We start from the raw sequence: 22,638 nt of genomic DNA on the forward strand, positions 1-22,638 counted from the left end.
ACTATAGCTGTAGAGATGATGCTTCTTGCCACATGATTTCATCAGCAAGAAGATCCTTAATGCATAGCTGAGGCGCAAGACAAAAAGTTCTTTGGAGAACAGCTCATGCTTCTGGCTTCCTTCGGGCTCACTCCTGCAAGGAGTAGAACATCCTTCATTTTAAGGTGAGAGATTCAGCACTTGCAGGATCAGGCTGTAGCTTGAATCCTGATCACCTTATTGATGTGGCAGTCCCACTGACTCATACTGTGACATGCCCCTTCGCAGAGGACCAGCGCAAGTCTAGGAACCCCTTAAATCTTTCTTAAGCCCGCAGCACGATTTACTGGTGTGTGGGCCCATGTGCTGGCCTTCTGCCCCGGCTGGATTTCACTCTAAGTGGGAATCTTCCGTCTAAACCGAACAGCTAGATAGCTCTGGGAACTGTGGTCCTGATCACCTCAGCGAGGTGTTGAAGATGCTTGGTGGATACTCGTGTGGGTGTGGTAATAGTGCTTCTACTCACATGAAGAGAATACTAAGTGGACAGCTAACTAATTTTAAGCACATTTCTCATCACCACCATTTCCCAGCACCGTACTGTTTTTTTTTTTTTTACTTTCTCTTGTTTCTGTTAAAAAAAAAATTGTCCAGTCATATAGAAATACTGATTTTAATTAAACTGTGATAAATGTTAAGGTAAACTCTGGGCATTGATCTTTTTTCTTTTCCATAAGAAAATGAGTAAAACTGTTTAGACAAGGCACAGTTTTGATTTTTCATACTTTGGTACTAGGTAGATTTTACAGAAAACGTGAATTATTGCAACACAACAAAAATACAAGCTTGTCGTGATTTTAAAAGATCACCCACAAAAGTTTTGACATTAAAATCCTTAGTCTAAAAAAATAGCACCAATGAGAGTAAAAGGCCTTTAAGAATCATTAAAATAGCATTCCTGAAATGCAGCTCTCTCCTGAAAACATTTGTATAAACATGTAATAAAAGGCAGATTTTACAGGGAAAAATATTTTGTGGAAGATTACAATTTTTCATGTAAATTTAATGCCAAGACAACTCTTATTCCTCTTTTCCTAATCTTTGTTTGCTTTCCAAATCTTCTGCATTGTATTTATTTATTTTTCTTTTGATGAGGAAGGGAAGGATATAAAAACTGGGGTAGAGAATTCAAAGATAAAGCTGAGTTGAGGTTGTGTGTGTTAATCCAGTCTGAAAAAAGGTCAAAGGCTAAAATAAATGGAGGACTCACATGGGGATTTTGTCATCTTCTTGTCTCACTTGAATCTAAAGTCTCAGTTCTGCCAGGAGCTCCATGTAGGCAGACTCCTGCAAACATGCAAAACTCTGTTCTCCTCTGGGGGGGTTCTGCGGTCCACCCACTTGGAGTTCAGGGACTATCAAATGCTTTCACATGACAGTAAACTAGGGCTGCGATGAGGAATTAGTGTTCTAATCCAGATCCAGAACAGGTTTAGGGTTCAGAGTTTAGCTTTTGGTTCAAGAGTTTCAGGCGAGGTAGGCATGCAAATGCATGTGGAATTCCTCCAACTTTGCACACAGAGGCACCCAATTAGCCAGCTGCATGTGCATTACTGTGTGCAGACTTGTCAGTTGCATGCTCAGGTGAGAAGAGCATTTTGAACACCTACATCACTTGAAAATCTGGCCCCATGTGTCTCCTGAGTCACATCTATATAGTTTATGGGTGTGAGATGACGAAGGGAGATGATAGGCTGCTTCTTGTCCCTGAGTTGCTTAGAAAGATTGGAGGTAGCACACAGGAGAGCGCTGCTTGGTTTTTCTTCAGCGTTTTGGAAGTCAGTGCATTCTCAAGTGGATGTCACCTGGGAACAGCTAACTGACAGGGTTTCCAAGTGCAACTGGGTAGGACTGAGAGGAGAGCGCTACTCAGTCTCTCCTCTCCTCTGTGGGAAAACCCGTCTCCCATGGCTGTGACCTGCTTCCCCCTGCTGTCAGTTCCCAACTGACTCTCGACCTGGGCATCAAGAGGAGGCAGGCTGCAGCTGCGGTTGGAGGTGGGAAACAATCTGCAAACACAGCTCGACACAGGGTAAGCTACACCATGAGAGGAGTGGGAAACATGAGGGTCTTCATCCACTGGGGATGATGCCCTCTTCTAGGACGTGGGAAGGAAATGCACAGGGGTCTCCTGCTATCAAGGAGGGGCAGAAGGAGCAGAGATAGGGACGCTCTCATTTCTCATGGATCCTTGTTAAAGTGGAGGCTGCCCCTTAGGAATGCTGCTGAGCACAATGCAGAAAGACTTCTGTTTGCCTGGCTTTTCACATAGCCTGCAAGAGTGTCTGGGGGCCAGGCCGCTGTTTACTTTGCCATAGGAGACAGAGGCGTCTCTTAATTTAGAAATGGCCTTTCCCACGACTAGCCAGAGTCCACTGGTCTGCCTCTTGCTTGAGCCTTTTCTTAGAGGCAATGGCATTTGCTTTCAGTCAAATCAGATATAGCAACACTTCATGCATTTCAGCAAAGCACTTCTAGAAGCACATGTGTCCTATTAAGCATGAGCATAGAAAGTGCTTCACTTCACTGGGGCCACTGGTTTGAGTGAAGAACAGAGCTAGGAGAGGACAGAGGAGCTGAAGTCCTGGACTGTTTCAAAGCATGGCAATATGCACATGAGGGTGCCACGTTTAGGGGAAGCTCTGTGGGGGAAAAGTCTGACTTCCCTATCAAAGACTCCTGTGTCATTAGTAGATCTGTCAGAGAGACTGTTCATCCTGGTATATGTACGATATGCATGAGAGCCCTACACACTAGCTTGCCCGGCCCACGATTACTGTATTTGAGAGCTGAAATCTTTGGGTCCAGGCTTTATCCAATTCAGGATCCAGTAAGCGCTAGTCAGTCTTGGGAGTTTCTTTCAACATTGCAAATGTTTGTTTTTTCCAGTAAAGGCAGGAAGTAAGGTGAGGCCCTCAGCAAGGCGCTGGGGCAGCAGGTCTGCCCTAGCCACCATCACGATGGCCAGACCTGACTGGGACATTCCTTTCTCAGAGCAGGGCAGTGGATTAGACAGGAAGGGTCCAGTGGCACTAGATCCATATTTGGTTGTTCAGCCTGAAGCCAGATTTTCAACCCGGGTCAAACCCAACTCAGCAAAGGGCATCATCCACTTCACAATGGGTAGGTGATTGCACCTGCCAAGGCCGGGGCCATGCACACAACTGGTGCCTGTGGGCGGGCAAAGATCAGAGTAAAAATATGTCCCTCTATGCTTCTTAACAGACATTAGCTGTATGTGCAGGGATGGCAGATGAGATAAGAACAGTGGGAATCTGTCTGATTCACGTTATAATAAAAACGGACTCTCCCGGGGGAGGGTGGGGGGTGTTGAGAGTTTACTCCATGGCAGGAGGGTTCCCTTTTCCGTTAACACGAGCCTGCTCCAGCCCCACTGTAGTCAGTAGCGAAAGCACCACTGACTAACCCGGGAGAAGAATCAGGCCAAAGCCCAGGGCAAAATTCCTAGGTGAAATCTTGGCTGCACTGACGTCAATGGGAGTCTTGCCATGGACTTCAACGGGGCCAGGATTTCACCCCTGGTGACTTAGTGGGATCAGGATTGGACAACACTGTGTTGGCAACACTGTTCAGGTTTATAAAACTGTTAATAAAAATAAAGTTTTGAGGTTTTTAAAAAAAAACAGCATTGAACATGAGTGCTGCCCCTTCCTGCCCATTTCAGCACATTCGTTTGCAAAACGTTAAGAGAACATTTTCCTTTTTGATTTGGAGCCCAAACTCCAGAAATTGATGAATGTTTTACCTTTCTAGCTGTTCAGCTGTTCTTAATGTAAAAATTAAAAGAATGTTTTAAAAAGGAAGGAGTGAATATTGGTAAAACTACAGCCAGACACAAACAACATTTCTTTAGCTCTAACTAGAACAGTAATTCTATCACCTCACAGTTCAGTTTCAGCTACATTCAGGTCTAGGAATTTCCACATTCTCATGTAATGCCTTAAAGCAGCAACAAAAGTTTAAAAACAAAATTAAACTTTAACAAATAAAAAAAATGTAAAAAGCTATTTGGTTCTTGTATCCCGCTTGTTTGTTCAGTGTATGTAACCTGACAGGATTCTTTATACCTATGGCTACAGTTCTGATTTCTTAGCAACTGTTTTGAGAGGCTGTTTTTTTTCCCCACAAAAGCCTTGTTTCTACCTATTTCAAGTATGGTTGCAGCCCGCCAGCCAGCGGCTTTCACCACCCAGCCTCTGAATCGCTACTTTTCAATTGTACAGTAAAATGGAATGGTTAATGCTCTGTGTGAGACATAGCGGTCTCATCCACCATACCTACGCTCTCCTGGGTGGGGTAAGCTAGCTTCTGTGTTCGGTATTTTCTAAAGAGCGTTGTCTTCTGTCCCTTTGAAAAAGTCACCCTAACAGGTTCTTTGGTTAAAGAAAGTTTCCTACGCTCTCCCTGCAGGGCCACACTTCCTTCCCAAAGCGTGTGGCTCGGGGGACCATTTCCTACCAAGTAATGGAGCTTGTGGGCCGTTCTCTTCCTTCCCTCTCCCACACAGGCAGTTGAGCTAGTGCATCTTTACCAGAAGAGACAAGGGAATCCCTGCTATTCACAGGCAAAATAATCCTTGAGCGGGGCGAAGAGGTGCCGAATGACCGGGACACTCCACGATCTCCCGAGTAGCTTCTGACGAGCTCCACGCCCCATGTTGGACACGTCCGTGTAGTGAAGGGGGAAGCCAAAAATCCTGCAGAGGGAGGGAAGAGAAGAGGAGCTTTTAGAACAGCAGTTACGCTTCGATGACATCTTGTCCTTGTAGTCACAGGGTTACTCCTGAGGGCCAGAACCCTGACCCTGTGCATTGCCCAAGGCACTGGGCTTTGTGCATGGGGTCTCTGGGCGTTCCAGGGGAGGGATCCCCTCACCCACAGACGGTGAGCAACTGTACAGCTCCTGCACTGAAGGAGTTTTGGCCTGTGGCTCTCTGCAGTAGCAAAGCCAATATCTCACCTATGCCCACTTCTGTGTTGTCATGGAGACAGCGCCCTCCACCCGAATGACACACAGTTGGTATGGAGTGCCCTTGCATAGCCTCAAGGCATTATTTCTACACGGATGTCTCTTGCACTGGTCACTGTTTTGTCTCACTAAGGGGCACATTTCCACAGGGATGAGGTCCAGACCCTGACTCTGTGGGCAGCGTCTGCCCAGTCTTTGCACTGGAAGTATAGGTGAGAGTCCTCAAGCCTCTCTCTGATTTGTGCCCACAGTTCCATCGTAGGTACATGTTACACTCACATTAAAGAAGACCCCCACCCCCTTTTACAAATCTGGTCCCAAAACCCTGACCCTTCTCTCACTGAAGCTGAGTGTTCCATATATGCTACATATTTTTTCTTTCCTGTAGAGATCTGTATCCTGAAAAATCACTTCTGCCCCCAGCTGTAAAAGCTTGTCTAGTCACATTGTTCTGGTATGGCTTTTATGTTTCCACATGGCTCTCACACGCTTCCATACTCATGGTTTTCACAAACCTAACTCAGGTTTAAGGGGTTTTTCAGCTTACACTCAGATGCTGAAATCTAGTGATCCACACTACTGTTAGAATACTTTTCCCTCCATGAATCTATGATCTTGGTTCGCTTGTATTACTGAAAGGCAGAGATAATCTCTCTTCTCTGAAACCAGCACTGGGCTCTTGTCATACTGAAAAGCCCTGATGTGCCGTCAGTCAGGTGAAATGCAGTGACTGTCGCACTTGACTGAAGTGCAGTAATGTATTTATCTTAATGGCGGTCTCTAGTAGTATTATTATTACTGCTGTCCACTGAAACACAAGGCAAGTGAATATATCCAATCACTTGCCAGAAGAGCTCAAACAGATGTGTCAGGTACTGGAGAATCACTGCACAACATGAAAACCAGTTTCCACAAGAACTGAACTTTGGAATCCCCCTAAACTAAAGAAGAAGCGCATTCCGCCAACACATGCATGGACTAATTCCACTGGGAGCACCTCCACAGCAGAGCCCAGCTGTCCCGGCTGACAGAGACACCCTGGATGGTCTGATTAACAAATTACCCTTTCCTGGGGTGCCAGCTTTATTTAAAACATAACCAGGGAAGGGGGAAATAAAAGAACCAGATGACACACCCAAGACCTCTCTGTCCAGGGATCAGGGCCAGGGGCTCTTTCAGTCATTAAACTGTAGGCTTCCTTTTGCTGTTGCCTGCTGCAGAGTCCACAAACCATTGAGAAGTCCCCCTTGTTGGGCCATCGCCCTTAGTGACAAGCCAGAGAGCCTGCAGTGTAAACTCCTGGGCCCCTTCCAAGGAGGGTCAGCAGATTCTGCTTCTTGCTGAGGAACTGCCAGGTTAGAAAAGGCCACCTCCCATGCACACTTCACCCCTCCCTCCAGTGTATGCTGGAGAAGTGTTTCCTTTCCAGGAACCAATTCAAGCCAGGGGGCTTCTGGACCACGGCCTCGCCCTCTTGGAGGCTCACCCTGAAGAGCCAGTGAACTCCATCACAGACTCCCATGGGAAGAGCTGGCAGATGCACGCAGCGCCTCCCACAGGCCTTTAAGGGGACCCTGCTAGTGTGCACTAAAAGTTCCATAGTCCGCTTTGATCTGAACAGCAGTAGGTCAATGCGCTCCACGGTACTTTTTGCTCACAGTAACAAGAGCCACATGGCCAGTCAGTTCACGGCAGGCTGCAGTGCTGTGGATTTACACCCCAGCCTGCCATGCACTGACTCTCCCTATAGACATGCCCTGAGCGTGTGGTTCTACCTAATCCCCACCTTTTTTTCCCCCCTCTCCCATCCCTCCACCTCTCTCTGAGCCACCCCTTGGTAGTGACGCTCACCTTTCTAACTCAGTGCACCACAAATTGTCTTCTTTCCCATTCATGAGCACTGGGAGCTGCATGCTTTTCCCCTGCCTGAGGGAGTTGGATTTAGTCGTTATGGTTTGCACTTTTCTCAACTGAAGAACAAAACAACAAGAGTTGATGTGAACTTCTGGGTTTAGTATTCGGGATCAAATGGATGTTCTGTGGGCTATCCTGCAAAGATCTCGTACTGAGAACAGGGCTGATCTAGGCAGGGAATGATAAAAGGAAGGAGCAGGGATTTTGCATGCCAGCATTTTTAGTATTTACACCAATATGCATCAGATGCCAGCAACAGATTCTGCAACCACCGGCACGTCAGCTCTTAAGAGAGTGGTTGCACTCGCAGAAGAGGGTATTTGTAAAAAAAAGTATATGGAAACGGATGGAGCTACTTTACCTGGGCACTGAAATCCATAGCTCCCAAGAATTAAAAATATCTATACAGAGATCCAGAGGGAGAGCAGCAATTTGTGTCTCCTGTAGGAACAGCGTTGGCATGTTGGGAACAAGGAAAAGTAGCAGGCCAGGGTGTGTGCCCATTAACCAGGACTGTGCCACATGGCGTTAAGTCCCCACAGTTACAGCCAAACACTCAGCTTTGGGCCTCATTTGTGTGTGGACGATACCTCAACAGAAAGCCCCTATGAACAAGACAGAAGCCCAGCATCATCTGTCTCACCAGATCCACAAAGCAGAACAGAGGGAAAAATAAGGGAGGTGTGGGGGAGGGAGGGAGAGAGAGGTTGGAACCACAGAGAAATCCCTCATTAGGGTTGAAATGAGAGAGAATATCCTCAAGTCCAGGAGAAAGCAGAGAATCCTCGAGAGTAAATCAACTAGAGCATCCACCAGACAGGACATCCCTTATTATAGCATGCAGTATTACACGAGGGAGCCCCAGGAGGTGACGGAGCCCCGAGTAAGTGGTATTCATGGCAAGCTCAGAAATACCAGACTGCCCCAAGGAAGGAAAGGGAAAGGGTTGAACAGCAAGTCTTACCTTTGCTATCCTACTGTACTCCAGGCAGTCCTGAAGCTCAACTCTATCAGTCCTGGAAGCTACCAGAGGCCTGAGAACAGGCAAAGCTCATTACACTCTAAACTCTACAATTAAGTCTGTTCTCTAGTCCTCCACCAAGCTTATCTTTTGTGCAAAATTCATCGCTTCCTCTGCTGTAGCAGGGAGTGCGGCATCATTTAAAGAAAAGGTGAAAATCAAATGTAATCCCAGACTGCAAGTCAAGTGGGTGAAAATAAAGCCTCACCATTATCATTTCATACATGTGAACAGCCTTTGTGAAAGCCCCACACAGCCCTGCTCAGCATAAGCAAGCTTTATGCACAAGAGGCAACAGAATCCAGAAACCTCCCAAAAGAGAGAAGAACTAAGAGAGGTCATGGGGAAAACAAGACATTAACGGCTGGCCGGGGCTTCTGGTTTTGTTCTTTAATTATAGTTGTAAGAAGTGGAAGAATATTTATGACTTTGAAAAAATCCAAGAAAAAAAACCCACTGGCCTATTGGGTTTTTTGTGTTTTTGTAAAGACAGTGCGACTGTTGGAGATCTGTGTGTGAAGGGGAATAACCTGCACAACAAATCTGGCAACTGATTACTCGGATTTGTGCACGTCCTTTCTGTGCCACACCTAGCAACTGTGTCCCTGGCCTCTTATATCATTTCATTTCCCACCTTAAAATGGCAGGCACAGATGCGGAGGGAGGTTCTGAGACTCCTTTTTTCTACACTGTCAGTGAGGGACGGAAACCAAACCTCCGCCAGCTTGAGAAATATAAACAGAAAAATGAGTGTTCCAGTGGTAGAGCCCACTGATGCGCAAATGCAGATTCACATTTCTTGACTACTTAAGAGGCTTTAATGAACATGCCTATTTATTAGATGATGCAAGAGCATATAATCTACTTACAAATATCCCACACAGTACGGAGCTCTGGGCCCAGATATCAAGTCAATTTGAACCACCGTGTTCTTTAAAGTGAAGGTAACAACTGAGTGCTTCTTCCAAGAGAACAAATAAGCTGTTTCCTTCAAATGTAGGACAACTCAGGAACCCAGCCCAAAGGCGTCTTTCACTGCTCCTGTCCGTTGGGACTTTAGAATCTCCCACTACACACAGTGAATCCTTGGGATGTACCAGGTCTTGTGTTGCCCATTCCCCCCATCTCATTGCGCTGCTCTATCCCTTTCCGAAGTGCTGTAGCATCCTTATCCGTAAAGCAGAATGGAGCTACAGCTTACAGAATTGAGCTGTTACCCCTCTCCTCCTTGCAGTGTGCTGCCAGCTGTCTGAATACGCAGATCCTAGCTCGTCTGTGGATCTCTCTCATACCAAGCTTTCCAGAGAAGACCAGTGCCTCTCTCCCTCTCCAGCTCCAGACCATACCTGCCTCTTCAACCACATTATAATGACATTGCACATACCCTTGTTCAACTTCATTGGCTGGGGTCAGCCATATTACAAAACCAACCACACCCCTTTGCAGGCTGCTAGTGCTGTCTCTTTGCAGAGTTCACTTCTTTCAGGCAATGTACAATAGTTATGCAATTTACAGTGGCTGCCCCTATCCCTCAGACACATCATGATGTGATCAAAAATGATTAAAGGGTCAGGGAATGATCCATAACAATAAAATTATGGTGCGTCATTGACAGTCTCTCTCTCTCAATAGCCTGAAGGAAACATTGTAAGAAATTATAGCCGAAGTGATGAGAGAGACAAGGTGAGGCAGGTAAGATCTTTATCTTTTATTGAACCAACTTCTGCTGAGGAGAGAGACAAGCTTTTGAGAAGCTGGTCCAATGAAAGATATTACATCACCCACCTTGTTTCTCTAATACCCTGGGTCTGACACAGCTACAACTACACAGCAACGACTGTAGGTTTTATCCTGTTACAACTGTCCTGGATACCTGACAATTTTAAATGAATAGAAGCAGGTCAAGTAGCAATAGCAGCTATTACAGTCAGCCTCATTTAATTAGCTATTGTTCATAGGCACATGCTCTAAATTGGGACAGGCGGCTGGTAACTCATTTTCTGCAATGCCCTCAATAGGTTTTCATGGATAACATTTTCAAGTGTGCCTAAGTTCCATTTTCAAAAGACCCTTAGGACCCCTCGTCTCATTAAAAGTCAATGGGACTTGACTCCTAAGTGCCCATCGATTTTGAAAATGGGACTTAGTCACTTTTGAAAATTTGACCCCAAACCCACTTTAGTGGGACACCACTGAGACCTCATGCTTTAATCTCTATGCTCAGTTACAAACAAATTAAAATGCAACTACGATTTTCAAAATGCAGGTATAATAGAAGCCATGCAGCTTCTCTTTCACTTTTCAAATGCCTACTTCCATCAGGAGCAGCTTTAACTATTTATAATTCCTAAACATATCTGCAATTAAAGCACAATCAAGCATATAAAGTTCAGAAATCCTTGAGGGATTCCATTGGTTTCTTTGTGTCTGTATTTACTTACTGAGAATTTTGATGTGTGAAAATTCCATCTGCCATTGCTAGGAATCTCTGGTTAACAAGGTCACTATTAGCATCCTTTTATTTAATTGCAATGTCATTTTATTATAACTTTTTCCTGTGAATTTGGTGGTGGTGAAAGGGGCTGGACAGAAGGCTCGGGGAGAGTGGAGCTTCTGTTCATCCTCAGAAAGCTACAGGATAGACTGCAACCATGCCAGCTTTCCCCCACGTTGCCCTGCAAATGGGCCTCACTACTGCCCTGGATGGACCATCTCCAGGACGGAGAGATTAGTTTGATCTCTATGGCCCATCCAAACGCTTGTTCCCTTAGGCTGAGGCTGTCAGCATGGGGAAGGGCAGTCAGTGCCACTCACAGAGGTAGGTTTTGGTCCACAGAGAACTGGACTGTCAGTGTCCTTCTAAAAAGGCAATTGTGCATGTGCGATTGCAAACACTGAACTGGTGTCTGTAGAGGCAAGAGACTCTCCAGCTCATGGAAACAGGGGAGTGTTTTGCTTAAGAGAACTGGGTACGTTTATCACAAGGCCTGTTAAACGTCTCAAACCCAGAGTGCGGACCGTGCATGGATCCCAGTCTCACAGCACTGTGCAAGGGAAACCAAGTGCCCTGTGCGGTGGCAGAGGGGAATTCAGATTACTCACTGCCCCGTCAGCAGTCCAAGAGTTTGCTGCAGCAACCCATTAGGATGGAGGATAATGAGTTTGAAATTCCTACCACAGCTCCAGCAAACTGGAGGAAGGGCCTGAGTCAGTGCACCCTGCTATCCAGGGAGGGGTCCCATTGACTTCAACGGGCTTTGGATCAGGCCCAAACTCTACAATTTTTCCAGATTCACATAATTACTAACAGTAAGTGCAATGCAGAAACAGAACCATTGTTGGGAAGATAACTGAGCTCCGCAAAGGGCTGTGGGGTCGCAGGCTAGTGAGTTTCATTGGCTCCCAGGAGCTGCACGTGGCGCCGAGGAGGAAAGAACCAGGAGAGCGTCACAAATAGAAGAGTTACCTGTTCATCCCAGGCAGATTGCCCCAGAAATAGCGCGCTCTGTGTGCAGCTGATACCTTGATGGCGTCGATCATAACTGGGTTGCACTGCATTCCGAGATAGAAAAAGGGAAAAGATTAAAGAGAAGCACCTGTGGCCAGCATAAACCGTAACATCCAGCACTAACTGCAGCCACCTCCAGCCGCGTTCCAAATCAACTCACTGCCTGGAGATGGCTGGCGAACTGCCCTGCTCCTCACGTAACCAATGAACAAGGCCTTAAAAGGCTTACTCTCATGCATCCGACGAAGTGGGCATTCACCCACGAAAGCTTATGCTCCAATACATCTGTTAGTCTTAAAGGTGCCACAGGACTCTCTGTTCCTTTCTCTAGGACCTTAAATTTCAAAGTGCTGCTGCTGCATCCTCCAGCACCCTGAAGTCCTGTGCGCCAGTGGCCAGGGCTGGAGCAGCATCCTCCAGCTCCCTGAAGCCAATGCCCAGCATGGGAAGTGCGTTCTCCACTACATGCAATTTTAAAAACTCAGTTGATCCTCTCAGAGGGAGCCAGCTTAAATGTCTTTTTGTTCTGCGTGCGTACAGTGCCCAGTGCAATGGGGTCCTGATCCAGAACTAGGAATCCTAGGCACCAATGCAATACAAATGAATAATAATGATACATGTTGATCAAATTCCAGTGTCTCACTGTTCATTACTTTGGGTCAGGGACAGAATTATCCTCCTAGGTAGAGACTCTTACAACACGCAATAGACAGGCTGCAAATGATGCCACAGAAGTTGCAGTCTCATCTGTAGCACCGTCTTTGTTATTGTGAGAGTGAATGCTTTGCACTTCCCTCAAACCTTCCAGCTGGAAATATCAAAGCACTTTACACTAATGAACAGACGCTCAAAATCCTCCTGCCAGGCTGCTAAGAACTATTAATCCCATTTTACAGATGGGAAAATTGAGGCACAGAGAGGGGAAGCCATTTGCCCAAGGTCAGAGAGGAAATCTGAAGCAGAGCCAGGAATAGAACATATATCTGCCAATTCCCAGCTCTGTGAATTGTCCTCTGGAACATCCTTCCTCCCCAGTTGTTTTGTTTGAGCTTTTTAACCTCGGGTCCCTACACAACCACCGCCCATACATATTCTCACAGCCCAGCTTCATCCTCAGGCTGATTTATAGGATATATTATATGATAAAGCACATGAAGGATGCAAGAGCCTGCCCGTTCTAGGCCCTTGTCTGCAGAGCAGGAATGTGGGGAATGGCTCCCAGTGACTCCTACCTCCAAAAATCGAGAAATGTCCCTTTTATCATTGACTCTCATGGCCACGACATTCTCAAACATCCAGAAGAAGGGGCGTTCCTCCCCCGCCTTGGGACGTGCGTAATTGAGGAGATGATAGAACTCGAAGAACAGCCTTCCAGTGCCCTCTGCAATAGGGAATGTATAAGATTGTGAGGGCTTACCGCAGCCCAAAGAGAAGAGAGAGACTCCCGTCTCCCGGAACAGCGACGGCAAAGGCAGGAACAACAAGAGCTCCCTTCACACAGCGCTGTGATTGCGCCTCCACCCTGAACTAGCCCTTCCAGAGGTTAGACAAGCTCAGTCTCCACGGTCCATTCAGTCCTGGACCTCCCTAAAGCAGGTGCCACTTGGAGAACATATTAATGCCATTTATGGTGGTGGTAGTTTTAGACTCCTGTCCACCAGGAACTGGAATGAGACACCAAGTCATTGTGGTGGTAGTTTTAGACTCCTGTCCACCAGGAACTGGAATGAGACACCAAGTCATTTCCCAGAAACCACCAAACAGTCACCAGACCAGATGGTAGAATCTTGTGGCCAGCACCAAACCCGGCTGGATATGAACCAGGGGGTTAGAGGTGAAATGTTCCATTCCCCATTAGCCACCACACCCCTCCAGAAACAAACAGTCTTACCATACAGACCCTTTCTGGCAGGATTCACAATAGAGAGATCGTTACAGGGGCTTCCACCAATCACCAAGTCGAAAGGACCCCACTCCTCAATCTAGGACAGACAATCAGATTCAGTGTCAGTGAACACCAGGTAACAGTCGTCTCCCATTAAAGTACATGCCACTGGGGGCACGACAACAACTGTATCACAGGTCTGCACACTCAGCTCACACTTCTCCTTTTCAGTAGTAAATAAAGTAAATCCCCCTGGGCGTGGCAGGTGTGTTCGCCAGCCCTTCCGTGGAACGCATTTCTCTTGGTTATGCTCACGTTTCTCTTGGTTATGTTCCTGACATCATGCACGTATGTGATGTTCCCTTCATGCCGGACAGTTCCCACAGCAATGGAATCTTCGCAAATCTCAGAGGCGATGTATTTCTCCACTTTAATGCCTAGGTCCTTCAGAACCAGGTAACCTGTTGGGGAAAAGACACCCAGGTTGAGTTCCGGTCGGGTGGTTCTTATCAGTCCCTCATCCTCCTCCACTGGCCCATAACACACACTCTATGCCACCCTGGCGCATCACGAGCAAGTGCAGACTAAGGATCTTCTCTAGGTCAGTAAGGGTGGCAGAATCTGGTCCTCTGAGCTCCCCCACACCCCTTTAAGATCCTCTCCACGGAGAGACACCTTCAAAGAACACATTGGACTTCTCCCAGGAGCACCCATTCATTCTCTCCAGGGGGAGGAAGCAGAGCCAGGGAGGTGTCTGCAGAACTGAACCTTCAGTAGTCAAGCCACCTGCACTGAGACATTTCCCCACTGGGGGCTCCATCTTACAGGGCTCCCTCGCCTTTCCCCACTGGGGGCTCCATCTTACAGGGCTCCCTCGCCTTTCCCCACTGGGGGTTCCCCCAGACATTTCCCCACTGGGGGCTCCATCTTACAGGGCTCCCTCGCCTTTCCCCACTGGGGGTTCCCCCAGACATTTCCCCACTGGGGGCTCCATCTTACAGGGCTCCCTCGCCTTTCCCCACTGGGGGTTCCCCCAGACATTTCCCCACTGGGGGCTCCATCTTACAGGGCTCCCTCGCCTTTCCCCACTGGGGGTTCCCCCAGACATTTCCCCACTGGGGGCTCCATCTTACAGGGCTCCCTCGCCTTTCCCCACTGGGGGTTCCCCCAGACATTTCCCCACTGGGGGCTCCATCTTACAGGGCTCCCTCGCCTTTCCCCACTGGGGGTTCCCCCAGACATTTCCCCACTGGGGGCTCCATCTTACAGGGCTCCCTCGCCTTTCCCCACTGGGGGTTCCCCCAGACATTTCCCCACTGGGGGCTCCATCTTACAGGGCTCCCTCGCCTTTCCCCACTGGGGGTTCCCCCAGACATTTCCCTACTGGGGGCTCCATCTTACAGGGCTCCCTCGCCTTTCCCCACTGGGGGTTCCCCCAGACATTTCCCCACTGGGGGCTCCATCTTACAGGGCTCCCTCGCCTTTCCCCACTGGGGGTTCCCCCAGACATTTCCCTACTGGGGGCTCCATCTTACAGGGAAGCCCCCAGAGCTCCCTCGCCTTTCCCCACTGGGGGTTCCCCCAGACATTTCCCCACTGGGGGCTCCATCTTACAGGGCTCCCTCGCCTTTCCCCAGTGGGGGTTCCCCCAGACATTTCCCCACTGGGGGCTCCATCTTACAGGGAAGTCCCCAGAGCTCCCTCGCCTCTCCCTGAACAGAGTGGGCAAGGAGGGTGCTCAGAAGCTCAGAGAATCAGGCCCTTGCTTTCTAAAGCCCAATTGTTCCAGCTTCCTCACCAAAACCAAATGGGGGACATACCGCCCCAGAGCTCCCCCTCCTCAGTATTACCCAGGACATGCTGCTTATCAAGTAGGGTCTCCAAGAATGTTCTAAGCAGCTCTGGTTAGCACTCACTTAGCCTTTCCTGAAGGCATGTCACCAGGTAAGATTAAGCTCCAAACACAGCATTTATCTCTTGTCAAGTTGGCTGTATAGAATCCATCCCCCACCCAGATCTAGTCCAGGACTTTGGTAGAACCTATGTAGTGTGTAACTGAAGAATTCATCCTAGGTTTTGCCCAGGACACAATGTGTGCGAGGACACGCTGCCCTGGGTGCACTTAGTGAGTATGACATGGTTCTTCACCTTGAAGCTGAATTACAGGGTCGAATCCAGCCCTGGTGTAAACAAACACAACTCAACTGACTTCAGTGGAATTGCATCTTCCATACAGCAGAACGGAATTTGCCCCGGATGGGTTATTAATTCCAGGCTCCAGGGCCCTGGGACTAGAGCTGGTCGGGAGTTTTTTTGATGTAAAATGGTGATTCGTCAAAACAGATGCTTTTGGGGGGAAAGAGTCAGTTTCTGTGAAACTGTCCTTGGGAAGATTTCTCAGGCCCAGGATGGCATTTCTGGTCGGGGGAGAGAGGGGTGGGGAGGGAGAAAGAAAGAAAGAACGAACACAGACATCCCCCCCACTCCCAAACAGTCCAGTGGTTAGGGACTCAGCTGGGATGCAGGAAACCAAGTTCAAGTCCCTGCTCTACCTGATTCAGAGAAGGGATTTACATCTCAATCTCCCTGCCCCAAGGCAGGTGCTTTACCCACCAGGCTATTGGCTGTTCTGGGGTGGGTCAGTCTCTCTCCCTCTCATGATTTTTCGTGAAAAATTCCAAAAGTTCTCATTTTCATTCCAATGCAAAACTAAAGCGACATTTCGAAACCTCTGATTTTTTTGCAAACTGGAATTCTCGTTTTCCAGCCAGCTCTACCTGGGACACAGTGTTGGCATCAACCTCTGGCTTTGATTTGCTTTCACATTCTCCATATCAGTTAATAAGCAAGCTGGGTCTGTGCTCAGTCTCCGCTGGTGAACGGAAGGGACAACAGCAATTGTGTCTCATGTGCCTGCCCTCTCCCACCACAACTTCCCTCCGTCGAGCAGAAAAAACAGCTACTCAGATTCTGGACTCTTTAAGGGGCGGTTTTGTGGCTAAAGCGCTGGACTGAGAATCCGGGCTCTGCCTCAGGCTCACTCTGTGTGAACTTGGCCAAGTCACTTCATCGCTCTGGGCCTCGGTTTCCCCATCTGTGTAATGGGCATGATGACAATGACCTAGCACCGTGGGGTGCTATGAGGCTGAGTTCATTCAGGTTTGTGAGGGGCTTGGATCTCCCTGGATGGCAGGTGCTAGAGCAGTATGAATCATCAGTATTTAATACTGTTAGTCATCCAAAAATAAGCTCTCTTGGATCTCACCGGTTGCTATGCCGTCAAATAGGGACAGCACTCGGATTGGCCTCCTTTCTGTTGCAGGCACTGCCGGGTAGATTTTAGGCGCATCCTGCAATTAAATAGAGAGAGAAATGAAGTGGGCAGCACCTTCAGCCTGGGCTCATGCTCCGATTGCAGCAGGACTCCCCTGCTCTGGGTAACAGCTCAATGCTCCACGAGGCAGGCCCCGGGCCCAAGCCCTGTCATTACAGGGCTCTAAGCTGGCTTCTCTTCAGGAGAGCTTGGGAGAGCCCAGAAGCCTCAGAAGACGTGTGTGCAGGAAAACACAAGTCAGGAACACAGAGGGCACCACGACTGGGTCAAATGCTAACAGAAAAGTGTGGATTTTGAGGAGTGGTTTTAAGAATTCAGCAGATTCCCATAATCCCAGATGACAGTCAGCAGGACCCCTCAGGAAGATGCTAACCTCCCTTTGGATTCAAGCACTCAGAGACCACAGGGACGGATGACGTACAAGAACCCAAAGAGATAAAACATTCCCTGTTGCCTCAATTCCTCCTCCCTCTTCTGCTGTCCTTCGGCCATTCTGCTGCTCTCCCCAGGGCACAGCCTCAGCTCAGGCAAGCCGTGATGGCTCCACTGAAGTGCACTGGCTAACTAAAACCAGCTGAGGATCTGCTGCTCCACTTTCATGTCCATATGCGTAGCTAACATTTCCTCTCTGCTGCTTACCCTCCTGCTGTATGGTTCTGTGCAAATCCCCATTCCCAGTGTCCTACACAGCCTCATGTCCTTCCCCATTGCTAGTGTCCTCTCGCCCATCCCCACGTGTGATCTGTTGTACTCCTGCCCCAGGTCGATTTCCTTACATATTCCTGTCCTTTGTCGCTGGTGAAGAAGTCTTGCAGCCGTACATTCCAGTCCGGTCGGCGCTGTAACACCCCATAGCACTTCTGTGGTTGACACATGTAACAGCTCCAGGGCTCTTGCTCTTTTGCCTTGGCCGAGGTACCTTGCCCTACCAGGACCTCCAAGCATTCGACACAGAAGCACCTGCGCAAACCAGGAGAAAACGGTAACTGAGTTCCAGAGGCTCCTCCACTGAGCCACCTTCCACCTCCAAGATTATGCTTGTAAATCTCCCCAGGACAGGACACTACCATGGAGCCCAATTCTCTCATCTCTCCCATCTTTCAGGGAGACAGTAGATCTCCAGGTCTTCTCTGGCATCACTGTGGAATGCATGTATCTCTAGGTGTTTAGAGCTGATGACCCCAGCTACGTGTTCAGCCAGGGTATTCACCCCCCTGCATCCTGGGCAAGGCACGTGCTATTCTCTTTAAGGGCTACGTGCACAGACCTGCTCAGGTATGAGGCAGGCAGGTCTGCTGAGCACCACACCACAGTCAGGCCCAGAGCATAGTGCTTTCACCTGGGACTTGCTGTCCACAAGCCAGGTCTGATCAGCTGGACTCTGAGACAGCACTGCGTGAAGAGAAAGGCTCTACATCTTTGGATTACAATCTGGGGAAGGCGAGCCAGGAGTCACTGGGAAAGTATTACAGAGGCTTAAAATAGTGTCCTCTGAACTATATCTAAGTGGCTTCTCCCTTTCTCTGGCTGGGGTTTTCAAAGGAGCCAGCCAGCCAGCCCCTTCCAAATTTCAACTCCCTCCAGTCTCCTTTGAAAATCTCAGCCCCCATTACTGCACTGGTCAGCCTGTCCTAGTCCACACCTATGGGATGCATTAAGGTTGGAGGCCAACATTTTCAAATCGGACTGCTTATCCCATGGATCCTCAGCCTAGATTTAGGTACCGAAACCCAACTGGCCAGATTCTCCAGCAGTGCTGAACCCCCTCCCCCTGCGGCGTCTGCCCCAGGAATTCAGTGTCCCTCTAATTTTTCCCACCCATGTGTGGAATGAATTTTGTTATGTGACGCCTCACCTCCATCTTGGTGCACAGAACAAAATTCATGTGGTGGGGTGGGGCCAAGGGGTTCAGAGGGCAGGAGGGGGCTCAGGGCTGGGGGGGAGGGGGGAGGAGGGCTCCAGCTGGGGATGCAGGCTCTGGAGTGGGGCCAGGGATGAGGGGTTTGGGGTGCGGGAGGGGGCTCCGGGGCTATGGTGGGGAGAGGACTCCCCCCAGCTCTCTATCCCTGCAGCAGCACCTGGGCTGAGGTGGGAGAGGTTGGGCTGGAGCCGGCCGGGAGTGGCACCTCTCCCTGTTGCGGCAGGTCGAGGGCTGGGGGAGAGGCATCTGTCCCCGCCACAGCCCTGAGCACCTGCATGGTGCTTACTAGGCTGCGGCGCAGCCGCGCAGCTTAGAGGGAACTTAGCCCAGGATCTGCTGGAGAAGGAGAAAGACCCGTGGCGGGTGCCAGGGCGGGGGTGCCTACCGGCAGCAGCTGGCATTGCTACACAGCAGCAGCTCCTTGCCCTCGCAGCACACGGTGCAGTAGGACTGGTAACCGTCCTCGTCGTACATGTAAAAGAGCTCCAGGAATCGATCCTAGCGAGAAGCATGCCCAACAGAGAGAGTCAGAATCCCGGAGTCTACTGCAGAGCCAGCGCCACACGGCACCAGGCAGGATGGAGAGAACGCAGGGGGCACATGGCGCACGCCAAAACCCTCTGGCTCATACTGAGAGGCAGCACAGAGCTGCACCTCTCCGGTGTCCCGTGGGAGCCTCTAGAGCTCCTGGGTGCACAGGGCAGCAGACGCTGCATCCGCACGTTGACGTAGGGGCCGGATCCAATGCCCAGGGGAGCCAATGGTACGAGTCTCACTGACTTCCATGGGCTTTGGATCAGGTGTTAGAAGGGTGCTGCGTGCTCTCCCCTAGGATGGCCAGGACAAGGGTGTGGCACCCTAGCTCCACCTCCCCCCGCCCTATCCTGGGTAAGGTGACCGGCCCCCTCCCCAGCCTTAGCGCACGGTCACAGCATGACCCCTCCCGCATCCCTCTGGCAGAGCGAAGTGTACCCCGACACGGGAAGGTTAGCAGTGCTCTGGTAGGCCCTGGGGCTTCCCACCCCAGCTAGTTCTCACCCCACCCCACTCGGCAGCTGCTCTCAAAGCCTCGCAGGCTGCAGAAGCCAGAGTCACTACACACTAACAGTGACCTGACCCAGCCTTCTCCCCCGGCCCCCCGCACCCACCCTCACTAGTGACTTACCCTGCAAGTCTGGCAAAGGCCCCCCTCAAACAGCGGGTGGAATGTGGCTGGGTTTTTTCTCCCGCACGATAAACAACTGTCTGTTTAATACAATGAACACACCCTTTAAAAACAGTGTTATTGATCCCAGGAGCACCTAGAGGCTGGATGCCACAGTGCCAGGCGCTGCACAGATGCACAGTGAGAGACAGCTCTCGCCCCGAAGAGCTCAATCTACGCAGACGAGAGACACAGGAGGGCAGAAAAGAAGGATGATTATTCCCCGCGTTAACGCCGGGGAGCCGCAGCTCCGAGAGACGAAGAGCCCCGATTCAGGTGCTCAGCACCCACAACGGGAGCCAGATTTCCCAGGCAGCTCAGCTCCCAGGTAGCTTGCTGTAATCGGTGAAAAGGGACCCCTGAGAATCGAGTGGCAGGCAGCAGCCTCTTTGCCAGTCACTGCCCCCTCCGTGGCTCACACCAGAGCACCCACCAGAAGTCCACAGGGCCCTCCCTGCTAGTCTGCAGAATGAAGCGTTTTAAGAGCCAACCACCACCTCTGTGACGTAGGTATGACCATTATTAGTACTTTGCAAAGAGGCACAGCGAGTGAAAGTCAGTTCCGAGTCTGTGGCAGAGCAGACTAGAACCCGGCCGTCCTTAAATCCCTACCCATTCCCGCTTGGGCCTTATCTCGCTACGCTCCGGTCCCTTCCGGAGTTTCAGTTCTGCCTAGTTTGTAAGGAAACACTGTCCATAAAGAGAGGCTACTTCTCCCCTTTGCTGCGTCCCACTTAATACTGGACTAATTCTATTCCCTCCCCCCCCCCCCCCCCCGCCCCGCCTCATTTTCTCCATTTTCCATAGATCGTTATACGGCCCTTTGCCCCATATAATTTTTTACAGCATGTTTAGATCTAGCAGAATTTCAAGAACAAACCAATTTCTGACCAACTTGAGTTTAACCTTTAGCCAGTAGACTGATCTCTTAGACTGAAATTTACCCCTGTACGTATAGAGGGCCAGTGAAAGGTCTATGTACCAGGTAGACTCTCCTGAGAGGAGTCAGGACCCAATCCTGCAGGGATATACACACACATGCTTCACTTTATACATTGAGAGCAGCCTCAGCGAACTCCAAGGCACTGCTCCCAGCATCTCAAGTTAAACACCTGGGTAACTGTTTGCAGGGTGACTGGCCCTCATGCATTTCACCCTGCGGGAAGGATGGTCACCTCTCCAGCAACCTGGAGAGCTTCCAATAATTCCACACGGTGCAATTAAACGGGGGAGACCAATTATCTCTCATCTCAGGCCGTATCCAAGCACCTGACTTAGCCACTGACTTTTGACTGAGAGAAGAAAGGAAACTAATTACCTTCAAGGCTCCTGTTGTTGTTTGTGACTTCGGAAACCATTTGCTCTTTACAAATAAAAAACAAAGAAAATGTGCTCAGTCCTTAAACGATTTTATGTAGCAAACTTTACATGTAGCCTATTTAATAGCACTCAATTTAAACCACTATAGCAATACTGAATATTCACCCGAAGGCATATATATATATTCACATATTATGTACTTATCTTATACAGACTGTGTGTCCTTTTAGGCGCTTTACTCCTGGGGTTCACTGCTCTGAAACAGTCCCAAATGAACCCAGGGGACAATACAGTTAAATACATTTTGGCAGAAAACGTTCTGTATCCGTATATTAGCAGGCAGCATGAGGATGTGCGTGTATGGCCATGCCTAGATTAGGCTGTCATGCTAACCGGGTTTGTGTGCAGATTAGGGTACGTGCAGGCGAGGGCTACGTGTAGCGGGGGCGGGTACACATTATGTGGGTATGCAGTGTGCAGAGGTGTGGATACTGACACAGCTAGGCAAATACTCCAGCTCCCACATTTCTGGTGCTACACCAAAAAATGTCATTCGTTCCGTGCTGCCTGGGAGGGAGTCACAGCCTGTCACACGTCACTTGCCCAGAGGGGTGTCTCTTTGGTGCTTTCTATGTCTAAGTTTTTGCTGAATTGTGACATCCCCCTTGGTGCCACACCCCCCCCCCCCCCCCCATCTCCCGAGTTACCTCTGCTCTGGTCCTCCTCCACCCGCTCCTTGCTGTTGTTGCAGAAGTTAGTCTTTAGTCGCTTGGCCGGGGGGCAGTGTTCAGGGGCACAGACCTCTTCAATGCCATTCTTGAGGAGAGCCACTCCGTTCTCTGTGAAAGGAGAGCAGCCTCAGCCTTCCCAGACTCTGTCCGGTCCTGACCCACTACCCTGGCTCTTTAGTCTTGAGAGTCTCCAAGAAAGGTGCTGAATTTCTCTCTCTCCTTTCTTTCTCCCTCATCCTCACCAAGAATAAGTGCCCTCCTCCCCTGGCCAGATTTATCCTGGTCTAGTGAGAGGACCATGACAAGCAAAGGCCAGAGCGCTCCCGAACTAGAATCAGGTTACACGTTCTTCCAGTGGGAAGCCTCTTCCGCTAACACATGCTCGACCTGATGCCATGTTCCCCTCAGCGTCTGGCAATGCGGCACCCACACCCCATCCTTCCGGCACGGATTTAGTCTGAGCTTCTGCTGAGACCATCAACATTCCCGCTGTGTGCCAGGAGAGTTAATCCTGATGCCAGACCGGGGCGAGGGCTGCATGTGCTGTGCTGGAGATGATTGGGAGATTGGGGAGGGCGGCTGGGAGATTTCTTTGCACCTGGTACAGTTCACCCCCTCTCCCTCACACACTAAGCCCTCCCGGCCAGCCATGACTCTGGGAGAGGCGTCTCAAGGGCCACTCTTACTTTTTGCCTTTGCTGGGCATCAAAATATTTCCACAGAGGGGGAAGCTGTGTCCCCCGAGCCCCTCGTGTGGCATCCAGCCCAAGCC

At 49.6% G+C, this 22,638-nt stretch overlaps 1 protein-coding gene across 1 annotated transcript in view; it reads right to left on the bottom strand.

Moving 5' to 3' along the window:
* Positions 1 to 647: 647 nt before the first annotated feature.
* DNMT3B (DNA methyltransferase 3 beta) overlaps positions 648 to 22,638 on the bottom strand; it is a 49,053-nt gene continuing 27,062 nt past the window's right edge. The window contains exons 9-22 of the mRNA XM_065414220.1: positions 21,843 to 21,974; positions 21,134 to 21,178; positions 19,777 to 19,856; positions 18,997 to 19,109; positions 17,467 to 17,650; positions 16,622 to 16,706; positions 13,672 to 13,817; positions 13,363 to 13,453; positions 12,704 to 12,852; positions 11,430 to 11,515; positions 7,907 to 7,976; positions 6,880 to 6,998; positions 4,592 to 4,756; positions 648 to 1,209 (exon numbers count right to left, since the gene is read on the bottom strand). Coding sequence (XP_065270292.1) covers positions 4,615 to 4,756; positions 6,880 to 6,998; positions 7,907 to 7,976; positions 11,430 to 11,515; positions 12,704 to 12,852; positions 13,363 to 13,453; positions 13,672 to 13,817; positions 16,622 to 16,706; positions 17,467 to 17,650; positions 18,997 to 19,109; positions 19,777 to 19,856; positions 21,134 to 21,178; positions 21,843 to 21,974 — 1,442 coding nt within the window. The 3' untranslated portion in view covers positions 648 to 1,209; positions 4,592 to 4,614. The remainder of the gene's footprint in view (positions 1,210 to 4,591; positions 4,757 to 6,879; positions 6,999 to 7,906; positions 7,977 to 11,429; positions 11,516 to 12,703; positions 12,853 to 13,362; positions 13,454 to 13,671; positions 13,818 to 16,621; positions 16,707 to 17,466; positions 17,651 to 18,996; positions 19,110 to 19,776; positions 19,857 to 21,133; positions 21,179 to 21,842; positions 21,975 to 22,638) is intronic.

Source organism: Emys orbicularis, chromosome 12, assembly GCF_028017835.1.
Source record: "Emys orbicularis isolate rEmyOrb1 chromosome 12, rEmyOrb1.hap1, whole genome shotgun sequence".
NCBI classification, from domain to species: domain Eukaryota; kingdom Metazoa; phylum Chordata; order Testudines; family Emydidae; genus Emys; species Emys orbicularis.